The following is a 23,807-nucleotide window of genomic DNA, read 5'->3' as shown; positions in this document are numbered from 1 at the left end:
TCCTGGGCTAGCTGGGCTTCAGCTGTGCTAGCACATTCTAGCCTCTGAGTTTACTGCACAGCAGATTTATTGAGTTTAGCAGAAGATGAGATTCAGCCATTTAAATAGATGAATGGTCTAACTGTATGGAAGTGCAGGGGTTTAGTGAGTGAATTCCAGCTCCTCCCAGTTTCCAGCCTCCCTCTCCTACCTCTTGCTCTGGCGCTACTTTTCTCTTTCAGTTCTGCCTTAACCTAAATCCATTCCAGGTGCTGTTTGTGACTATTCAGCTTGATACCATAAACTGTAGGCTTTATTTCTGGGTACCAATTAAGTAATGGCTCAGACATAACTGTCCCCACCCTCCACTTGGCACCTTCCTCAGAAGGTCTTCTACTTTGGTACCTTTCTCATCCATCCTGATGAACAGCATTGGGTTTACCACCTCATAGGTCCCACTCTTGATATCAATTGCAGAGACCTGTCATTACTCACTAACAGTCAGAACATTTTTTTTTTTTTTCTTCATAAATCAAGGAAACTATACTTTCTCCAATTCTTTTAAGCCTAAAGTCAGATTAATAATAATTTGCAAAGTCTCAAAAGGAGTGGAAACATACTGAATTATATTAGGGAAAGGCTAAGGCCTTGAGATCCTATAATCTAGGAAGTATTTATGCATCAGAGAGAAACATTTGTTATAGTAACAGTTTGATTTAATAGAGAACAAGAGTGTGCATTAGTAATGTGTAGCATAGTAATAAAGAACCTTTTTTAATATAGAATGATAAAATATTTGAGTTAGAAAACCTCTCATTTTCACCTTATTGACAGTGAAAGTCAGAAGTGTCTCAACTGAAATTAACCTGTCTTTCCTTCTGAAAGCCTTCCAATTGTAGTGTGCTGTGAAATTATGGGGTTAATTTATGACTCAGAAAAGTAGAAGCACGGAAGTCAAGGATAAGTGCAGAATCCAGAAGTTTGAACTAGTTTACAGGACAGAATGGTCACTGCCAGTATACAGCTTGCATAACTACTGTGGGGAATCTACAGAAATATTATCCTAGTGAATTAATTCTTTGAAGAACTGCTCCCTTTCTCTTCATACTGACTTGTATGAATGCCTTTTTAAATTCTCTTGTTTTCCTTGGGCTCTGAACAACACATCCAGGTTACCAGAGAAGACATCTGTGTTGAATATGTAAGAGCAAGTCCAAAGCAACCACCCAATTTCATTTCTCCCCAAATGTCAGAGTTAGAGCCTGCATTAGAAACTGGAATCAGTATTAAGCAAAGATCTGAATTCCACTTTCATTTTTATAAAGAGTCCTACTGTTTGCAGCGCAGATTGGTTTCCTGAGAGGCTCTCACCAGCATGCAGAATTGAACTCCAGAAAGACTGGCAGTAACAAAAGCATCATGCTTTAACAGCTGTGTTGTTCTCTCACATTCTACTTTTTTCTTTTTTTTTTTTAAATCTAAACCAACATTCTGCATCAAGAAATCATGTTTACTGGCTAACTATTCTTTATGTAGAAAGTTATAAAAGCACCAGTACCTTGGACTTTAATTGGCTGTCCTTAAAGGGACTGTTCTCTGTTTTGTAAAAAATCGTGTTTTCATCTTCCAATTCATGGAATTATGTCCAGAAACGTGAAATAAAATTTTACCGCAGATTATTTCTATACTAAAAAAGCATCATCTGAAATTTAACATAATTTAGACAGAACTTCTAAGAATAAAACTAGATGTGTAATCTGGCTTGGTTTATTGCTACACAGATTCCATTTTCTTCCACTTAAATCCAAAAGGAGACAAACCAACAAAGGAAGTAAATGGAGCTGGTCTGTTGATGTTTTTAGTTCATAAATCATAGTAGGTTTTTTTCTAGATCAGGTAAAGCCTCCTTGCTGCTATCTCTCCACTGATTTACCTATGAGGGCAGCCTTAATTTATGAAGCCTCTCGGCTGGTGATCTTAATACACAGTCCATTTGAAAGCTAGGACTTAAGCCACGTCCCAAAAGCAGAAAGAACAACTTAATAGAGATCAGGGCATATGGGTTTGCTTCTCAGGTCCATCACAGATGTCCTGCAGGACCTGTGAGTAACTTTTTACCCTTTGCTTAGCTTCTTTACCTGTAAACCAGGATTCTTCCTTACCTTCTAAATTGCTCCATTGGGAAAATAATTAAAAATGACAAGATATCAGCATATCTTGGCAAGAAGGACAGTCTAACTACCAGATGAAGTGTAACAAAATATCTCTTCTCAGTGTTGGTTTAATGTGGTCTTAGTAAAAGCCAACCTTTAAAAATGTACTAAGTTTGAGTAACAAACTTGAGTCTGGCAGGAACACAACCTCTGTATGCTATTTTTCAGCAGATGAAAATTAATCCAGTCAGATTCAGAGATAAGCAAAAAGATCACTGTAGCCAATCTCTAGATCTGGCAAGGAGGCTGTTTTGGAAATTTTTGTCAGAGCTAGCAGGAAGGGTATTTTCTACACACACAAGCAGATGCACTTTAGAGACAGCTGTTGTGTGGTCTGGGTTATGACTGCAGAAGCGTAATCTGTTGTTGTCTTTCTGGGAGATGATTGTTCCAATGTATAGAATCAATTTTGGATCAAATCAGCCCCTCTTCATAAGAACATCCAGGACTCATGCCACTTATTTTTTTGATATTTCAGGTTCATGCTCAGCTATTTGTAATATGAATACATTAGGAAAAAAACAGGCTTAAATATCTTATGTTATCTAAAGGTCAACCAAATTAATACCTGTAATGATCATTTATCATCTTCTATAAATACGTCTAGAAATAGAATCCAATGACAGACTCCTAAAAATTATCTAATTACTCCATTTTCATACACTAGGTTGTTGGTGTGGCTCAAGCAATCAATAAGAAATCTGGAATTGGTGGCACTTTCACTGAACAAGATGAAAAGGTATAAAAGCTGGACAGTTATGTCTCTTCTATTTTCATAAGGGAATGGGGGATGGATATGTTATTACTTTTCATGCTGATCAGAAATTTTAAAGTTCTTAAAAATTAAACACTTCTGAAAACATAAAAATTCCTGGTAATACTGCAAATTTATTTATTTATGAGGCCATGAGAAACATGGATGTGAAATAGTTTAATTTCTGGATCAGCATGGTCTCTCTCATACATCTCTGAAACACAGGCTTACTCTACTGAAATGCACTGTAAACCAGTTTAGTAACTTTTAATAGACATAATTTTTTTATTAATTTGTTCTGACTCTCCTGGCATACCTGGCAATATACTTTGAATATTAAAATTTGTGTAGTGATTCTTTTTTAAATACTGTATCACTTCTCAATATAGCAATTGCAGGACGAGAAAAAGCTTTGGATAAATTATGAAGAATATATGAGGTAATCAGTAGAGCAGACAGCACCTTGATTCCTAATTTTCACATGGCAGTTGCTTTCCAAATATCTCTAGACTTCACATTCAGATATAGCAAAAAACAGGCTACAGTCAGGCTGAAGAAGCTGACTTAACCCTCAGCAATAAAAAAAAAAATCAGAACTCACACTTCCCTTTGAAAACTTCCCCTTTAAAACAAAATGCATACTGAGTATCTGCAGTATATCAGAATGAATCTTATTCCAAAAGGGAAAAAAATTGTGGTTTTGCTATGTCAGTAGAATTTTATTTCCACTTTCCAAGAGATTGAATTCCCCAAAATAAGAGAGGCATTCACTTTTTCTAGATAAAATATGCATTGCTGCAAAATGAGTTGAGTCCTCCAAGCTGCTTCTTATAGGAGTCCTACTTCTACCAGGACAAACTGTGAAGATTGTTAGTTTAAAAAAGGGTGAAGAGATTCTTGAGGAAATAACAAATTATGAGTAACTGAAAAAAAAACCCCAAATATGTGGTTGCTAAAAATAACTTAAAATATCAACTAATACTTCAAAGTGAAAAGAAAAAAATGTAGTAGCTTATCTTTGAATAGAGTTAAGATGCTGTGAGACTTATCTTCACGAGGTGTTGATGTTCATTTTTCTTCAGGATTTTGCTGCATATTTGGCATTTTGTGGAATTGTTCTTCACAATGCTCAATTGTATGAGACGTCTTTGCTTGAGAACAGGCGTAATCAGGTATGGTCAACAGGTTTGTCCCAAGAATACAGAAATTATGATAGTTAGCTAGTAATCAGTGCCTGCTCCTGATATTTCTTGTATGGTAGTTATTCCTTGCCTATTTTTAATTACTCTAATTGAATGCTGTGTATCTCTAATAAAGCTCTAAACTAACTGCACTGAGAAGTAGCTGGGCACATTCCAGCCTGGGCTGTGAGAAGTGGATCATCTAGAGGAGAAGGTAAAGCTACATGTCAGAAAATTAATTCCATGTGAATATACTCGATATTGCCTGAAGTTATCCTGTGGCTCACTGTATATATTATACAACCAGAGGTGTACATACTCCAGAAATTTCAGATAGAATTATCCTTACAGAACAGTAGAGGTTATACAGATTGCTTTCTTAGTCTACTACAACTATAAATAGCAACTAACCATATTTTCAGTAATGATCAGATGGAAAACTGAATTTCCTTCTGATTAATGTAACTGTATTTTGCAGCCATCTTATAACTGATGGGTTATTAATGGCATGGCCTTTACAGGTGAATATGTCTGCCATATAAGGTATGAAAAGGTTTTGGAGAAACAACTAGGCAGCAGTTGTTTTAAAAATTTTCTTGTAGGTCTTGAGTTTCCAAGTGACTATCAGTGTTTGTAAACTGGTACAAATTTGGATAATCTTTTCCAACTGGCTCCATGCTTCTTGTGAGGAAAAAAGGAATATAATATGAGCACACCTGAGCAGCTAAGTCCTTCAGCAGCAGCTCTGAAATACAGCAGACTGTATCTAAGTGATGTTTTCACTGAATGAGTTCATTAGGATCTGTTAGAATTACAACAGATAAAAACGGTGTTCAAAAGTCTTAAGAAATGTAAATATCACTATTTTTAGAATGCACGTATGTGCCATAGGAAACTATTAGGTTTCCTAAGGACAAATAACTACATGTTATATGGATTTCTCAGCTTTCATTTGATGACCTGCTAATGCCTAAATCAATTCTCTCTCTCTGACCGACATCAGACAGCTAACTATGCTATTTATTTCTTCCATCGGAATTGTCAAACTGGCTATTACTTACTGTTACTTTGCAGTCTGTGTGAGAGCCAAACATTAATTTTGGTCACAGATAAACATGCTGACTTCTTTGATTCAGGGGAGAGGAGAAGAATTAAAGACAGCAGTAGTGGTAATTATTGATTAAATCACAGCTAGTCAAAATTTCATGAAAGACCTTTTCCCCAGGTGCTTCTTGATCTTGCCAGCCTGATTTTTGAAGAGCAGCAGTCTTTGGAAGTAATTCTGAAGAAGATAGCTGCCACTATAATATCCTTCATGCAAGTCCAGAGATGTACCATCTTCATAGTGGATGAAGATTGTACTGTGAGTATGTTTTTTGTCTAAAGGCAGAGGTGCTTATTCCCTCGGGGCAGTGTGGGCTTCCCTCCACTCTGACTCAATAGTGTTTCAAACCTATAGATGTCCTCACCTGTCCAAGCAAAGCAGGTCTAGAATTGGATAAATGGTAAAGTAAAGAAGTTCTGTGCTGACAGATAAATTTGGCACAGCTTGTAAATACTGGCATTTCTTTTCAGAGTGATCAGTAAAGATTCAAGACACTTCAGTGATATTTAAAGTTGTATCAAAAGATATTTTTGTGGTAGGATCATGTACGCTTGCTGCTAGATGTGAAATGAACTTAAATAATTTTACGTGTGTCTTTATTACAGAATAGGTTATGATAACTGCAACAAGCTTTTCATGAATCGTACTATTCTAACTTATGACAACCTTATAAGCTTATATATTAAAATATCCTCTTGGTATTCCAGGATTCATTTTCTAGTGTGTTTCACATGGAATCTGAGGAATTAGAAGATTCAGCTGAAAATATGAAGAGGTAAAACAATGAATTCAAACTTCTGTTCATCCCCAGAGGATGTTGAAGAAACTATTTCCACTGGGTACCATGTATTACTGCTATTTTTATAGAGCAGGTTTTGCCCTGAAATGTACATAGACAAACTCTATCGCCTTAAAAGGTCACACTGAGCAGAATGGGAGAATAGGGCCTGATCTCTTCACTGTTGGAAGGTACAAAATGTAAGTAAAAATCTAAGTTGGTGGGCTGCTCTAAAACTGATCTGTAAGAAATCTGCTTAGATGACTGTTGTAGAGTACACATAGCCACATAAGTAGATACTAATCCTATTTATTATTTTAATCAATTATTTTAATAATTATTCTTATTTCATAGATAGGGAAGCCGAGTCAAAGAACGACTGACTACATCAATAATAAAGTCCTAAAGTTCTAACTTTCACTCATCTTTGAGAAACCATTAAGAAGTTCAACTGGGAGGAAGGGAGAGATGTAGAAATAGTTTGAATTAAAATACCCAGATTAAATAGTTTCCAAATTTAGTCTGAACCTCTGTACTGGAGTTTGAAAATTACTGTCTCCATTACCGTTCTCTGTCATCAAACCCACTTGTTTCAAATAATGTCAAAAGAGTAAGACACAGTTGTATATAAAATGCGCTACTACACATATGGAGTGCAGAAAGAAAATTGAGATTTCTGTACCCTTTGATCTTTTTTGCAATGAACATTTACTATATTAAATTCCATATATTAGAAAATCATGTCCAAAGTGTGTGGCTCGAGCAACTAAAAACCGTTGAGCTGTATTATGATTTTAGACAATGTACAACCAGAAAGTACAGAGGTACAACAGACTAGTAATATCACAGGGTGAAAGAGAAAGTTCCTGTTTACTTCCTCTTCTACACTATGGGAATGGTAAAGAGAATTTACCCTTCCTATTCGTTATCCCTTTCATGGTTACTAGTTAATGGACTCAAAATGTAATTTACTGCTTGCATGGGCCATCAGTAAATTATTTCTCATAACTGATAGGAAAGGAATCTTTGAAGCTTAATTGCATATCTGAATCTTGTTCCTGAGACAGCACAATTACATGCCAAGGACTGTACTGTGAGTCAACCGTTGGAGTTGGAACTTCTACTATGCTTGAAGGGCACGATTTGGGGCAGTAGCAGAACTATAATGATGTAGGATAGATGGGAAGTATTACTTTACATAATAAAATTTCAGGCTTATTATGTAATCAAGGACCCTGAATCAAACCCCAAATCAGACTGGTTTTCAGAATTGTGGGGCATTGCCTTGTATAACCAAGTTTGTGAAATAATGAAAGAATAATTCCCTTCCTCCAGTACTGTGAAGCTCCTTTACACCAGAAGGATAACTAAAGTCAAGTCAAATGTCGGAGGGAAACTACAGGAGATTGATGGGAAAGGGTCCAAGAGAACTGTGAAAGGCCTTAATTAAATACATTGTGGCTAAAAAAGTAGGAGATGATTGATTCTGTTAAGGTATTTTATGTCCTGATTTGGAATAAACAGTTCTATTTCAGTAACAGAATCCCCATGCAACTGATTGTGCCTTTACTTTTAGAAAAAATTTGAAATTAACTCAGAAGCAGAAGATTCATAAATGTCACCTCTTGCGCTCCATTTAAAGAATACATGAATTTCATCCAGTATTGATTTTTCAAGTGTGTCGGATTTGTGAATGGCGTTCATTTTCCAAAAGTTCTGTTTATTTCAATATAAACCCAGTTGTTCATTCTTTATCCCTTATCTGCATAAACTGTACTAATTTGTTTATTTTTTAAGTTTGGTGTTCAGCGTTAACGTTGTTGAATATTAAAGAAATGGTGGAATGTATAAATCAATCCACTCTGCAGTTTTGTGGCGACAGCTGGATTAGGTCAACTCCATTATCTATCTATTGGTTATATCCTTTCCTCATACAGCAAGTACCTCCTTTGAAAAATTAAATGTTCTATTTTCATACTAAGCACATAATAATAATGTTGTATCCTTCAGGGACTACGATACAAACAAAATCAATTACATGTATGCTCAGTACGTCAAGAATATGATGGAGCCTCTCAACATCCCAGATGTCTGCAAAGACAGAAGATTTCCCTGGACAGTGAGTAAAATATGCTTAGATTTGAAATTCAGAAATGGAAAATGTTTTTCTGTTTACCTTTCAAGCCTTTCTTGTTTTCCCCTTATTATTTCTATTAATTTAATGGCCACGCTTAGAATTACGCAAACACAAAGGAAGGGACATTTGCTTGATAAAATTCATTATCAGTGAAGAAATGGTACAATACTCACACAGTGAGCCGGGTGGCCAGGGGAAGGATTTATCTCTGCAGCCATTATTAAAAAAGCTTAACATTAATTTGTAAATAAATAAACAGTGCGATGTGGAGAGCTTGCAATATGTTCTATGGCAAACATTGAAGTGAAGAACAGTTGGAAGTTTTCACAGTAATCCTCGGTAGTTTACTGAGTGTTGGGAGGCTCTCAGAAGGTCCTTCCCTTTTATCCCCTCCTTTCCCTTCTTGTTCTGGCAAAGATTAATATTACAGATGAAAGTTCTTTGCTGTTTTCAAGAAGGAATAATTTCGCTTTTCTTTGGGAGCTTTGGCTTCACACTTCATCAAGTGTGAGCTTGTGGTATGGTGTACCACTGAACACACAGGTAGCGGAGAGTTAGGAGGGAAGGTCACTTGGCAAGACTCAGATTACGGTCAGGTTGCCTTCAAAGTTGTTGTCAACAAAATGCAAACTTGTAATTCTGTAATTTCCTGTCAATGCAGAAATTAGAAAGATGTCTGCTCCTCTTGTATTTAAGCCTGTTGGCTAGAGGGGCTCAGGGAGAGGACAATAAGAGGGAGAGGGGTTACGATGTTCAGCAGATAGCTCTTTACCAAACTCTTCTGAGATGCACAATAAAAAGGTCAGAAAATGAAGTGTTCAATGTGACTGTTCCAGTAAGTGGGAAGAAGGGGCAGACTTGTGGGGAGCTGTATTGCTTCCCTTTTTCTCTGTGCAACGTTTCATGGATATTCTGGAGTGGGTTTCTATGAAGGGCTGAGCAACACAGGAATTGAATACTCCTCACTTTGCAGTACAGGGCCCAAAGCTATCTTAACTGCAGGAGTGGAAGTAAAACCAGAGTTGGATGGATATACTGTATTAGATCAATATGGAAAGAGGTGATTATTTTGAAGACATTTTAAAATAAAATTAATACCTTGAGAGTCATCCAAACAACTGTTTGTCTGAAACAGGCCTTTCACTTTGTCAGTAGGGTTAGAATTCTTTTGCATTTTTCCCTGGAATCTAGATGACTTACACCTTATGCATGTAAAAGAAACTCATAAAAAGAAAATTATAGTACTGCTAGAAGGAATTTTGGATAATGTTTTTCAACACACAGTGGCTGCATCTCCACCACTGTGAAGGATCAGTCTCAAGGCAGGGCTGTGGGCTGAATGTTTTGAAATCTGATGAACCCTGACATAAGGGAAATCCCAGGTGCCCTAGAAACTCTAGCTTGCCTCTTTCTATGGAGGACATTCAACAGCATGCTTACTCACCTTATCAAAATAATTTTGTGCTTTCTAAATGCTTTTGGTGGCCTCAACTACCTAGGTAGTGACATGAGGCAGAACAGCAACTTGGGTTTATTCATGGAAGAACCATAATGTTGCCTGCCTCAGGTTCAGGTGACTTAAAAGGCCAGCATGGCAGCCAAATAAAGGCATGTAAGCTTGTTTTTGCTTAATCTCCTTCCTGTTCATTAATACTGGGTCAGGCATTTTTATTAAGCACTGTGCACTGTGGTCTCATCTCCAATCCAGTCCAGTTTGACTTTCAATGCATCTGAACTTTACCATGAAATAGCAGGTTCTTCTCACAGCAGCCATAAACCAATTTTCATGCAAGCTTGACTTCGTGTTTCTCAGCTACCCTTGCTGGAGAGGTCTAGGGAGAGATGCTGATTCTTAGACCCCCTTTTACAGCTGATTTTGCAGGTATGTCACACTTTAGAAAACAGCAAATCCTACTCTTGAGTCATTCCATATACCTTCTTGATAGTGGGCTGCTATTAAGTAGTAATGCTTAAGTTCCTGGAGTCATGTAAAGTATCTAGCATGATGTAACCCTTCAATGTTTACTTTAAAGAATCACATTTCCTATTGCTATTTACAAGCATTATAGTGTTTGTTCATTTCCCTGCAAAGAAACTGTCTGCAGTCCTTGCACAGCACCAGGCAGCAAAGCAACAATGGTAAAAAAACCCCACCAAATAATCTTTTGATCTGAAATAGTGTGTATCCATTTTTTTGTGTCACATACAATTAGAAATTGGACCAAATGTATTTCTCAGCAACTGCTATGTTATTCCAGAAGCAGTCAGAGCAGAAGGAATTTGAAAAAGATGCATTGTCTTTTTGTTCCACGCTTCCACCCTTTCATCCCTCAAATAAATTCAGTTTCCTTCTCTTGGAGCATGAGACACGATAAAAGGTCTTTGGAAGACTGCAGAATTCTGACCTAGTTGGTGGTAGTTTTCCTACCTGTTGTTCTTTGGATCATAATTTGGTCTCCGCTAAGCCCTCTTTCATTGTATTTGTGGATTAATCAAGGCATCTCAAACAAAGCAAAAGAGTTTACGAAAATTTTATTGCCACAAAATGCACAGCTGGTTTAATGTTAGGTAGTTACTCTTGTTTTATGACATCTGTTCCTTAGACTGCCATATTGCAAGTGAGGGGATATGCTGGAAAGGGTCAGTTCCTTTTACAGCTCATCACCTGATGAGAGTAAAAGGGTGTCATAAAGCCCATCTGATCTCTTTCCAGCTGCACTGAGTGGAACACTTTGTCTTGGTGCAAAGTTGTCATTTTCATGGAAGTGGTACCTTCTAATGGAAGAATCTATTATAAAATTAGCACATTCTTAGCACAATTACACAAGTCACTGTAAGCACCTACTGAATGAAGATTATTATCATTACCTGTACTATTCTTCACCAAAGCTTGTATCAGATACCATGTTTGTTATACCGTCCAGCCAAAGATGTGCAAACTCTTTGAAGACATGGTTGCTTTTTGAAGGAATATGTAAGCCAAGAATAGTTGTAGACCTCAGCTCTACAGCTTTTTCACTTCAGCCACCTGAACATTAGTCTTTAAAATTGTAACTGTATTTTTTTGTTTGTTTAACAGAATGACAATGCAGAAAATGTAAGTCAACACATAAAGAGTTTGCTGTGTACACCAATAAAAAATGGGAAAAAGAATAAAGTGATAGGTAGGTATCTTTATAAAAAAATACTTTCATACATTTTATAGAAATATTTCTGTGCTCCACAGTAAGATCTCAGCAACACAGAATCTCAACTCAGGAGAAAATATCTTTAATTACCATGCTTTCAACTAATAAGTCCACTGCAAACTTGACTGTAAATTGCTTACCTAATAAGTTACCAAGTATCTACACCACTCTTGTGATACTTCACAACTTTTATAGCGTCTTTGTATTAGAAAATTTTCTGTAAGTAAAATTATTTTCATTGTTTCTTGTTGAGAGAGTCAGTTACCACTCTTGCTTGTGCAGATCTTTTACAAGGCAGTGAAAGGAAGAGAAGACATAAATCGGTAAATAAGCTCTTCAGGCCTGAGCTGTCTGTAGTGCTGGGTTTTTAGGGAGCAGTGGTGGCATGTGGAAAGGCAAGCTGAACTGCACAGACATTGACAGCTTCCTCAAATGAGACTCAGCTATGGAAAGATTTATCCATTAGAAGGCTAGCTGCTGTGCAGTTTTGGTGCTACAAATTGCCCCTTGGAGGTGCCTGCCTCTATCTGTGCATTACATAGGGAGCGTACAGTCCTATCATAAGACATTAGTTTAAATGTCTAAAGCTACCCAGTGTAAATATCTCTGCAGCATCTCCTTTGCTTTTTCTAGAACTACTTTTCTTCCATTTTCAAGAGTGGCCATAGTACCACTGGTTTCCTGAGGTAACATTTTTAGAAGTAATTTGACGTTACTTAGGTTCACATAGGCCTAGATGCTTATGGAAACTGAGAAGCCTAGTTAACTCTAGTTCCCTAAAAATATTTAGGTGGCTGTGGTCTGTGTCCTCAAAGATGAGTACACACCTAAATAGTTTGGAGGATCTGGTCAGGGACTAAGCTTAATGAGCTTTAAGTCTTGTGAGCTTTAATTTCTTTTGATATCAGCTTCTTTCATGAGTTATTTTATTACTTTGGTTTAAGTATCCTACCAGACCCTAGAAGACCAAGATGAAGATTGAACTGTTGAGCTTTAATTAGAGGTATTTTACCGTGCTGTTAGCTACTGATCAAACAGTTACATCCAATCTCATAGGTTTTTTTCTATTGTTATTTTCTGTGGAAGTTCAAACTGAAAGTCAGGCCATCCATTTAGGTGTGTTTTTCAAATCTGACTAATTTTCACTGGGAAATGTTCTTCAAAGTCTTTTAAGGTTTCACAGCCTGCCTAATGTTCAGATCTTTAACAGGGCAAGGCCAAGAAGTTATCTTTGTGACAATACCCAGAAGTTCTTTAGCATACTATATACTATGTAAGACTATTATTATAAGTCTACCCTTTTTATTTTTAAGATTAGCATACCCAAAACCAGAATTTGGGAAGTGTAGTGTGCAGATGGGCATGGGGTGGGAAAAACTGTCCACAGCAAAACCAAGCAAATCTTACTGGCAAGAAATATGAAAAGAACTATTTATTCTCCTGACTTGTGCATTTTTCAGGTATGTGGTGAAAGCTTTATGGAATCTTTCTGTGGTTTTAGAACTATGTCCTAGTAAAAGACTTTTGAGTTCCTTTAATTGTATTGTATGGACCTCTCAATGCTTTGCAGAAGCTTTTAGAAAAGGTTACAGCTAAAGAGTCTTAAGTACTACACAGTATATTCACTGCAGTTTTCTCATTTTTTTAAGAGACTTTTACGTGCATCCAAATGCTGTCTCTTTTTAAGAATTCACTTGCTTTTGTTGCCTATTCACTGTTGAGTCTTAATCTTGTGTTCATTACATAACAGTTGCCATGGAAATAATTGTAATGTCATAAGCAGTACTAAACAGAGATCTGAAAGTGAGTTTCATGAGATTTTCCTATGGAGTTTTATAAGTCGGCTTTTTTTTTCCGAGGGAAAGTTAATGTTGTTCTTTGTGAATCCTTATTTGCTGGGATTATATATTTTTACTATCATTCCTAGTCCTCTCATTCCATTAAGGTTCAGAATCCTGTCTGCAATATTCATGTACCACAACCCCTGCCACAACAGTTTACAGCTATAATAATAATATTCTTACTGATCTCTTTAGGGGAGACTCTGATACTAAGTTCCCCAAGCAGAATGTAATTTGGAAACAGGACAGTGTTACATTGTCACCAGACATGAAAACTTTTACATGCAAGGCCAATGTTCTTCTACAAACACAGTTTGCATGTGTGTGCTACATTCTTTTCCTCCATTTTTCTACCTACTGTAACAGGGAAGATGCACACTTGCTTCCTCAAAGACTTTTTTTCCTTTTATTTAAAAACCTCAGTAAGCTTTTTTTAGTCTGTAAGTATGGAGTACTAAAATGCTGGAAATACTTTCCTATAAAAAATTATTAGCACTGACAAGACCTTATAGTAGCTGCTGATTATGTTCACTGTTGGTAAATGGTATTCATTATAATTTCTTCCCTACCCATAAGCAGAGAGCAAATCTGGCCTCCCCGACCTTACAGTGGTGAATTGTAAGGCATTCAGATTCTGTTCGTATATCCTATGTAAATTAGGAGTAGCTCTATTGATGCAAGAAAACCTAAAAATGGTTAAGAGTGTTCTGGAAACACCAAGCTAAATAACCATCTACTCTTTTGCTGTTTAAATACATATTTAATATTTTACTCTTTCTTGCTGTGAAATGTTCTTCATCAAATACATAAAGTATACAAACTGGTAGGCAATAGCAATTTATAGAAAATGAAGACTTTTTCATTTAGTATTTTTTTCTAGATTTTTTAATTTGCAACTGTTATTTTCACTGGGGTAATTATTTGCAGTTGTCCAGAAAAATGCTAGCTTTTATGCTCAAATCTGTTAGTACTCACATTTATGAGAGTGAGAAAACATTTGGACTTGCTTAAGACAATAATCACCCACAAAGCGGTACACTTACAATGCAGCTGCTTTAATTAATATTCTGATTTCTTAGCAGAAACTGCCATCTGCTAGGTAAAACTAAAGTGAGGTATATGTGTGAATTTCCCTTGGCTTAAAATGGTGTCAGGGATTTAAGCTGCAGCAAGGTTTGGTAGAAGTTACCTGTCAGACTTTTCAGTATGCACAGAAGAGTCCAGAAATTCTTAACAGAAAATAAACAGATGCAACTATCAGCAAGTTTGAACCTAACAAACTGAATTCGATAAGATGCTTTTCAATGAATTCAGTAGCCTTTGGAGGAGGCTGTAACACAATCAGATCCTCATAGAATCAGCGAGTATACTTAAGCTTTGAGCCTCAACTTGGGTATTCTCTGTTTAGTTCATTTATTTTAAAAAAATTCTAGTACTGACTAAAATAAGGAAGTGAAAACTGTGTACTGCTATTCTGACTTTCATAAATGTTCTTTTGGCATGGTTACAAAAATTTAATTAGCCTCCAAAGGACAAATTGTCTTTAGGGATTAAATCTATCTGAAATACTATTAATAATAAAAGTTACGATGAAAACGACCCCAGAATTTAACACGACAATCAAGTCTGTAAAGCCCTACATTTTTGTTTTACAAATCCTAATAAATACTTTTGAGTCTACTAAGTAATATATAACATTTTAGCTTTTGTTCTGTAATACAGTGAAATTACTCTAAAAAACTTCAGGGAAAATCCTACTGCACTCCTGTGTGTCACTTTTATGTATATTGGTGGTTTACACTGTATGCTAAACTGTCCTAGACTTAATTTTTCTTTTGAAGTTCCATACAATAGGTGGTACATTGGCAGTTCTCTGTATTACTTCTTTTAATTTCTGTATCCTGGCATAGGGGTTTGCCAGCTTGTGAATAAGATGGAAGAAAACTCGGGCAAAATCAAGGCTTTCAACAGAAATGATGAACAGTTCCTGGAAGCATTTGTCATCTTTTGTGGCTTGGGGATCCAGAACACACAGATGTACGAAGCTGTAGAAAGAGCTATGGCCAAACAGATGGTGACATTAGAGGTGAGCTCAAAATCTAGGTGGTCCTTAATTAGCCCAAAACAGATGCTGATTTTCTCCAGACCCTGTCTGTTCTACACGGAAGTGCAGCTACTCACATGGATACAGAACAGAAATTGTTTTTCCCCAGGAGAACAGTGTTTGGCTTGTTGAGTTGCACAGGAATTTTTCTGCTTGTTTCCGTATCTGCCAGCAGACTATTTTATTTGGTATTGTATTTTAACTTTACTCATGAGATTAGTCGAGAGCTGAATGCATCTTTTCCTCTACACGAGGCTACACATTGGCAACATAGCACATTGTTCTGTTGCGTAGGAAGAGGAAATGGTTTGGGGGATTAGGGGCTTCCTTTTCTTGTCTGAGGTTTTCTGTGATGATTTTGGCTCAGTCCTTTAGACAAATCGGTTTGGGGAGTAACAGCAGCATTATTGTAGGTTTTCAGCAATTTCCTCAGACTCCATCAAACCATATCAAGATGAACGTCATCTGGTCTCAGCCTTTGAATTGGTTACTGTTAAGTTTAATAGCTAAAGAGGGCTTTAGTCTGAGAAGCTGAATTACTCAGAGGTGATAACTTGAAGCTGAAAGTGAAAAATTTGTAGACTTTGGATCTCCTAACATCCATTATGTAAACAGAATGTTTGCAGAATTCCTAAAATGGGGATTATGTACCCTGTAGCCTCAAAAGAAACGTTACAACTCTCAAATAAACATGTGTTAAGTCACATTAAATAAAATGGTGGTAAAATTACTGTCAAAATAATTTTGGTGCTTTAAAAAAAAAGAGCTGTTTGTTTATATGGCAAATTAGCAATTCTCTCTCTCACTATTAACACTTTATAGATAATGCAGGAAGTCTAGACGGATTATAGGTTAGTATATAGGATGGCTTCTTTACAAAAAAAGTCAGTCTCTGGTTGCTAAAAAAATTCCATAACATTTTCATGTCCTGTGTTTTCAACAGCTAAAAAATATGAGCTTATTTTGTTAATTTAAAACAAACATACTGTCTTTCAGACTTTTTTGCCAAGTTTCACTTAAGGCAAAACTTTCTTTTATGTCTGAATAAACTCCTGAAAGGATTATTATGGCAACAATGTCAGGCTCATAATTTTAGCTGTTTCATGTATTATTTGTCTTTGAAAGTGGGGCATGAAAACTTTCCAAGAGAAAATCAGAGTTCTTTGCTCTTTTATAGAAACTATTTACATTTTCTTGGCCTAATTATCTCAAGAAGATTCTGTGCTGTGGGAGATTCGTGCCCATATGCTTTCAGAGAGCTCCCTTAAAACCAGTGAGGGCCCTGCATGGACACCAGATTTCTTCAGGAAATGCAATGCAATGCAGTGCAGTAGTACAGTGCAAGCTGAAAATTCTGCTTTAGGAAAAATACCTTTTTATCACATTGCTCTTTTGTTTGTACTAAGGGCTGCTTTTCTCTTTCTGTAGGTTCTCTCATACCATGCTTCTGCTGCTGAGGAGGAAACGAGGGAGCTGCAGGTAACAGCGGTAATTGAATTTTTTACTATTACTTTAGAAGTATTCCATTAATAGAACAACAAAGGGCAGTCCTTTACACAGATGTGATCCCTGAAAACGCAGAAGCACATCTTCCAAAAATAAAAATTACAGTGAAGCTTAAACTGATCAGTTCCTGAGCTGAATCAATTCATCACATAAAAGGGAAATGTTACAATGCCTACAATGAGAGAGACAGGTTGGCCAGAGAGCTGCAATTACAGAAGAACCAGAAGTACACCAACTGCCTTTCTCATGAGTTTAAGTGACAGTAACAACTGATGCAATGTTAGTATGAACTCAAAATGATTAAGTATTTCAGAGGCAAAATGCTGAGAACTCTTCTTTCTGCAGCTAAGTCTGAATGTTGTATATTTTGTATCTTTGATACCTTTCAAGCATCCAGGGTATGGGTACAGCTTTATGGCCTTACACAGAAATTCTGTATTTAATTGTTAATGCAATGATATTTTTTATTTTCATGGTTACTTTTCTCTGCAGTGTTGTGCTCATGTTTAATTCTGTTTAGAAACCACTGCCTAAGGAATAACTGCAGCTCTGATTTCAAGTGTAGTTCAAAGCACAGCCTGTGCTTAGTCTCTCCAGTTCCCTGCTGGAGCAGACATTCTGAGGAAATAGCATCACCCCTGCTGTACGAAAAAAAATGGGAGGGATGGAGAGGAAGCTGGACATAGGGGACCACAAGCTGAGTAGTATGGGACTGGACTGGGCTGGACAAGCAAGGTGCCACAGAATAAGCCACAAGACTAAGTATTGTTCTAGAATGGTTAGCATGTACCCTTTGAGATACAGGATCATTGCTGCCTTTTTTCCTTTGTACTCACAAAGTAGAATGCAATTAAATGTTGCTACTATCAACTTCTGTAATTTTTTTTTTCTGAAACTATTTGCTGTTTCTGTGCATTGATAAAGGTAGCAGTACTTGAAAAGAGACAGGGCTGAGTGAGTTTCAAGATCAAGTCATTCATGGTAAAGACATCAGCACTCCTATTCCTAGTCTTAACCTAAGTCCTGGATAAGTAGTGACAAAGGAAGTACTTGCTTCCCAAGTTGAGAATTTAGCTTACTTCCTTAGCTTCTCCTCTTAGTCATGGGAGACAGGTGATTCTAGAAAGCAGTTCAGAGCAAGTGGTTATTTTAAGTACCGATTCAGGGAAATATGTTAAGTGTGGCTGTTCCTTTCTTATGTAAATGATTCTTTCCTTGCAATCTAACTTAAACTGTCAGCAAGGCATAGAGAGTTTTTTTTTCTTTTTTGGTGTGCTGACAAAGACTTTCCAAAAACTATGTGAAGTACTTGCGCTAGTATTTCCCCCTAATTAAGAATAACTTCTACCACATTGCTGGGATACCTTTGTGTTGACTATCTTCCCATTAACACATCACAGAAAGACTTCAGTTTTGAAATCAGCAGGTGGAGCAGCTGATATAACCACCTTGCCTGAAGTGACAGACGGCTGTTACTCATAGTTTATTCCAGGCTCCAGATTGTACAACTTTGATGTAATGCATGGAGATGCGATCCAGGTGCCTAAATTATAGTGATGTAGAAAGTCACTATAAACTGGACCTTCCCTGGTGGCTAAAGCTAAGATATTGCATATTACAACTTCTGTTCCACTGCTGAGGGTCAGCTGATGAATGGCAATTTACTTGCCCTCAGAATTTTATTAATTTTTATTTTGCACTCATATCATTATCTCAAGCCAGCCAAAATAGATTAAAATTATGGTTTAGGATATACCTTTTTCTGATTTGCTCTGTTTTGCTTCTAAATAATGATAGCACAGAAAATAGATGCTTCATCAGGCAGTTGGACTAGATTGTAGGTCCCTTCCAACTGGAACTATTCTATTCTATTTATTATTTGCCTTGTGTAATAGGATGCAGACAACTTTTTCACTTTCATCATCATTTCCACATACTACAGAATGTCATATTGCATCAGTTATCTCCTTTGAGCCTGGATACTGTCTGCAACCTGTGTTTTATCATACAAAGCAAATGAAACAAAGCAAAACTGTTTATAGTTGCCACTCAGTTACCATAGCAGTCCCACATTTTCCTTAGCCTTCCTTTTGCTGCCAATGTATTCACAGAAAACATTTTTGTTGTCCTTCCCATCCCTCACTAATTCCAACTCAAGCTGAGCTCTGGTTTTCCCATGTTCATCCCTGCACATTTTGGTAACGTCTCTATATTCTTCCCAGGTAGCCCATCCCCACTTCCTCCCTCTGTGTACTTCTTTTTTATTTGAGCTCACTCAGGAATTCCCAGTTTATCCATGCCGGCCTTTTACCGTGCTCACTTGACCTCCTGCATGCCAGAATGGACTATGCTTGTGCTTGAGGCTTTCCTTGGAGGTAATGCCTTGGTGTATGAAATGAAGTTATAAGCTTTATCTGTAGGTTTTTCAATCATAATAGAAGACAAGTTTTTAAAATTATTTTCTATACTTAACCACGTAATGAAATGGAGTCACTAATTAATTGTTCACTACTAGTTACTATTAATACAATACCTATAGAAGCAATAGTAATTAAAAAGTCACAATTATGCATAGAGAGGAATTAATTGGCACATTTTCTTCTTTTTTTTGACTATTTCATGCTCTTTATAATATTCCTGAGGTGGAGAAATTGAGCAAGAGGTTGTAGCTTGGTCAGTGCTTACAGAAGCTGACCATAGCTCAATAACTTTAAATTAAAATAGCTGATGAAGTTTCATGCTGTAAAATAGGGGGCAGATAGCTCTACTGGCTTTAGTAAATGCATGGGGAAATATCTAATCCAGTTAAATAACACTTGAATAGCCACAGAGTGCAGTTTTTTATGTCTCAGCTGCAATAAAACTTACTGTTGTGGCTCTCAAGGGCAGGACATCAAGAAAGGAAAAGATAAATTATGAATGAAGTCAGAACACAGGCCTGATGTGTTCTGTTGAGCTCATACTGTGTCCTTCCAGCCCTTTTCCTCATGAAATACCAGACTGCAGTTGCAGTTTTTCAAAACTATGTCATTAGAGTTCCTGAATGGTTGCATTATTTTCCACTGAACATACAGGCCTGGTGGTTCCTTCACATGCTCATAGGTGAAATAACATCTTTTATAACTAGAAAAAGTAGAGTTGTAATATATGTAATACATGGAGTTATTACTGATAATAAAAGTTACAGATTTTAAAAAGTGTAGAGTTCGGTTTTTTTGTCTACTTTATAATTTCAAATTTCACGTTGAAACTTTGTGATTATACTCAAAATACATGAAAAATATTGTCCAAAGGTTTTAAAGATTATTGATCACAGGTGAACCCTAATTTTTCATGTTTCTAGCCCTGAGAAAGCTCTGCCTGTGGGCATGTTCTGACTACCATAGCACTGAATGTGTATTCTGTTAGGAATTCTGTTCTGACTTCTCTTTCCTCACTGTTTTTAGAAAAATGTTAACAGTTACAGATTTTGATGTCTGCATGGCCATAAAAACAAATATATAGCTCCACTGCCTTATTTTCTCAATTTTCCAATTTCATACATACTTTTGGTTACCATTTGCCTTAGGTGATTTAGATAACAGACTGACCAGGTAATCCTTTCCTTATTCTTTTGATGTATGGAAAAGTGTGTGTTAAACCTAAGCAAATAAAGTAATGTTAAACAAGAAAGGCTAAGGAGATACAAATGAGAAGTAATCATCAGGTTTCAGTATAATGTGAAGGTAAAATTTAGTATCTCAGTACTACTCTGTTGAAAAAGCAGGTATTTATGTTATGTTTTCTCTTTCCTAGTACTAAGTTGTGTTCTCTTATTCTTCTCTAGGCTGCTGTAGTACCATCCGCACAATCTCTCAACCTAACTGACTTCAACTTCAGTGATTTTGAGCTATCAGATTTTGAAACAACCCTGTGTACAATTCGAATGTTCACAGACCTCAACCTGGTGCAAAATTTCCAAATGAAACATGAGGTATGAATGCTGTCAAATGCTGCTTTGCATAAAGAGACAACTTAATTATTAGAAAATCAGGAAAATAGTGAAACAAGCCTACAGTAAATAGAATTGGAAATCTGTATTAAAGAGTAGTTAGCAAACTAGGAAGGTATATAAATTGGGCAGTAGTGGGGTTTGTCCTCAGTTGAGTTCTAGTGAAAAATAATTTGGTTAATGGACTGTAAAATGCTTTTAGAAAACTGGAGAGTGGAGGTAGAAGACTTGGTTAAAACTGAAACGAGTTTGAAAATGTATAGCAATATTTCAAAACCAGCAAGAATAAATATATAAAGACTAATGAAAAGTCAAATGCATAGATTAAAAATGGTAAACAAAAGAATAGCTAGTGATAGCAGAAAAAAAACATTTCACAGCTTCTAGTATCAGAAACTGTGTAAAAGTCAATAAAGTGCCATAGTAACAAAAAGGTACAAATTTGGTTCTTCACTGACAGAGTGGTATTTAAGACCCATGGAGTAATTATATTGTAGCTCATATTTGAAGAGACACACAGGGATACGGAACAATTTTTTTAAATTAACAATTTCGGAGACTGAGCAAAGTTTGAATGAATTAAGCTGGTTTTCTCCAGAAAACAGAATATTGAGGAAGAGGATGATAGCAACTTTTCAGTAAGTGAAAGACTGTTATAAAGAAGACAGTAATATTGTTCTCTATGTCTATATATGGTAGTAAAAGTAATTAGTTTAGTCTGTCCCCCCAAAAAGATTAAATTAGAGATTAGGGGGAACTCTATAGTTATGGAGATAGTAAAGACTGAAACAGATTACTTCTGTGGGCTGTGGAAATTTCCCTGAAGGTTTTCACCAATAGATATAGTTGTAGATATGCACCTGTTAGAGGTGATCTAGACAGGTATTCTTATTTTGCTCCTGGCCCTGGAGGTAGACTAGATAATCTCTTAGGCCTCTTCCAGTCAATACACACAATTTTTGTTTGTAAAATCCTTCATTTTTAAATACTTTATTTTTGCTTTATATATTTTTCAACAAAACTTCCAAAGTTCAGAATCAAAATGCAAGACAAATTTGGAGGACTTCATTGGCAAACAAATTAGTAAAAGAAAACAGGTATTTATTTTCTAGATCACCAGTTTATAGACCAATTTAGATTAGTAGTGTTTAAGGGCCAAAAGGAGTACTGCATTACTTAGTCTGAACTCTTGAATATCCCAGTACTTAGTCTGACCTTTGTAGTAAGGTCAAGAACTTGTACTTCCTTAAGGGATACGTCCCAACAGAAGAGATGGAGTCAGGTAGCCCAGTTATAGGTGGGCTTCTATTTCCTAGTGGCGCAATTGTAATGGATTTGCAAAACCAAAATAATACCATGACAATAGACACCTAATTACACATCTCAATAGAAGCAAGAGAACATTGACAGCTTTGAAGCTACACTTGCAACTTTCCATACTACAGCTAAAGAAAACTGGCAGTAGCCTAGCACTCCTTTTTTAACAGTGGAAAGGCAGAGAATACTGCTGCTTTTGTCTGTGTGGAATTGTTTATGTGGGTGAATGATTGGATTTTCATTTCTGTCAGTACATCTTTCACTAGGAACACTAAAAATTTTCTTGAACAAACCCAGGCCTAGATTCTCAGCCAGCGTTTAACATAGAGCGGTACACTATATCCATTTAAACCCAGGGACCTGTTCTAGTACACATCAAATTACTATCTAACCTTCATACCTTTCACTTTCTTAGAAGTAAAAGTACAACCCACAACTTGTAATACTCTTATGTAAAACATCCAGGACATACGTTCTTCCTGCATAAAAAATTACTACACAGCAAAATAGTAATCGCTGTCTTTCTATCATACTTACTTGCTGTCCAAAGTCTCATTCTGCTTGTCTTTTGACAAGCTGATATGAGGGAAAAGCCACATGTTCGTTATCAAAACAGCTCTTAAGAGAATTTCATAATTAAAAAAAAAAATTCGCTATAAAATATGTTGTTATAAACAAGGATTTTTTCCTCCCAGCTAGCTCAACAGAACTGTTTCTGAGTTAACAGCAGTGCATCTGACACTAGCCATTAGTAATGAAAACCCAAACCCACATACTCAATGAGAGGCTGAACTACTGACTGTAAAAGCATGTTCTTATCTATGTTCACAGTTATAAGTATGTTATATTTGAACTTCATTGAGTTAAAAGGATATTTTTCTGTAAGAGAGACAGTGTTCAGGTGGGATTAGAGACATATTTGTTTTCATAAAAAGAATAGAGTTCTAATACATTTACAGTTAACTATGTGATGCTGTTTCTTAAAGGTTCTCTGCAGATGGATTTTAAGTGTAAAGAAAAATTATCGGAAAAATGTTGCTTATCACAATTGGAGACATGCCTTTAATACAGCGCAGTGCATGTTTGCTGCTTTAAAATCTGGTAAAATTCAGGTACATTTTGCTGTTTCTACATTAAGAATCTTCTGGCTAAACAAATTCTATCGTGATGCATAGTTTTGATTGTCATGTCAGTAAGATGTTCATCATTCCGTGGTATTTCTAGTGAAATCAAAATATTTCTGCTGAAGACTTCTGGCTTTAAGGACTTGGTTTATAAAATTGTTGTCGTGTTGTTATGTGCTCGGTTTCAGTTAAATACTCTGGAAATGATTGGGTGGATGTTTCCAGTGGGACTATCTCAAAGAGGCACATACATGATTATGTCCTTTTTTAAAGTTAATGCTTATGCGACAGGCAAGTAAAAAGGTGGAGAAGAAAAGGACTGACCCCTTTCAGCATGTTTCCTTATAATATTCAACAGGAAATTTTTTAAGTTCAAACACAGAGCTGAGTACAGCTTTAGACAAAGAATAGAACATTTTTTGGAAATAAAGATTTAAATGCTCATTTCAATGCTTTTGAACAATGTTTCAACCTTCCACTTAAAAGACACATAATAATTTAAAAACCAACTTAATCACTCTTTATTACAAATACTGAAGGGCTAGATGATCCCCAAAATAAGAAAGATACTGATTCAAGATTTTTCCAA

At 36.3% G+C, this 23,807-nt stretch overlaps 1 protein-coding gene across 1 annotated transcript in view; it reads left to right on the top strand.

Annotated features, from left to right (window-relative positions):
• PDE5A (phosphodiesterase 5A) overlaps positions 1-23,807 on the top strand; it is a 45,720-nt gene that overhangs the window by 9,815 nt on the left and 12,098 nt on the right. The window contains exons 3-12 of the mRNA XM_035889647.1: positions 2,860-2,931; positions 4,029-4,118; positions 5,353-5,490; positions 5,940-6,007; positions 8,021-8,129; positions 11,227-11,311; positions 15,087-15,262; positions 16,709-16,768; positions 20,613-20,759; positions 23,081-23,206. Of these exons, the coding sequence (XP_035745540.1) occupies positions 2,860-2,931; positions 4,029-4,118; positions 5,353-5,490; positions 5,940-6,007; positions 8,021-8,129; positions 11,227-11,311; positions 15,087-15,262; positions 16,709-16,768; positions 20,613-20,759; positions 23,081-23,206 (1,071 nt within the window). The remainder of the gene's footprint in view (positions 1-2,859; positions 2,932-4,028; positions 4,119-5,352; positions 5,491-5,939; positions 6,008-8,020; positions 8,130-11,226; positions 11,312-15,086; positions 15,263-16,708; positions 16,769-20,612; positions 20,760-23,080; positions 23,207-23,807) is intronic.

The sequence above is a fragment of the Egretta garzetta genome, unplaced genomic scaffold (genome assembly GCF_000687185.1).
Source record: "Egretta garzetta isolate BGI_Z169 unplaced genomic scaffold, ASM68718v1 scaffold342, whole genome shotgun sequence".
NCBI classification, from domain to species: Eukaryota; Metazoa; Chordata; class Aves; order Pelecaniformes; family Ardeidae; genus Egretta; species Egretta garzetta.
This window is presented reverse-complemented; position numbering and strand designations above follow the sequence as displayed.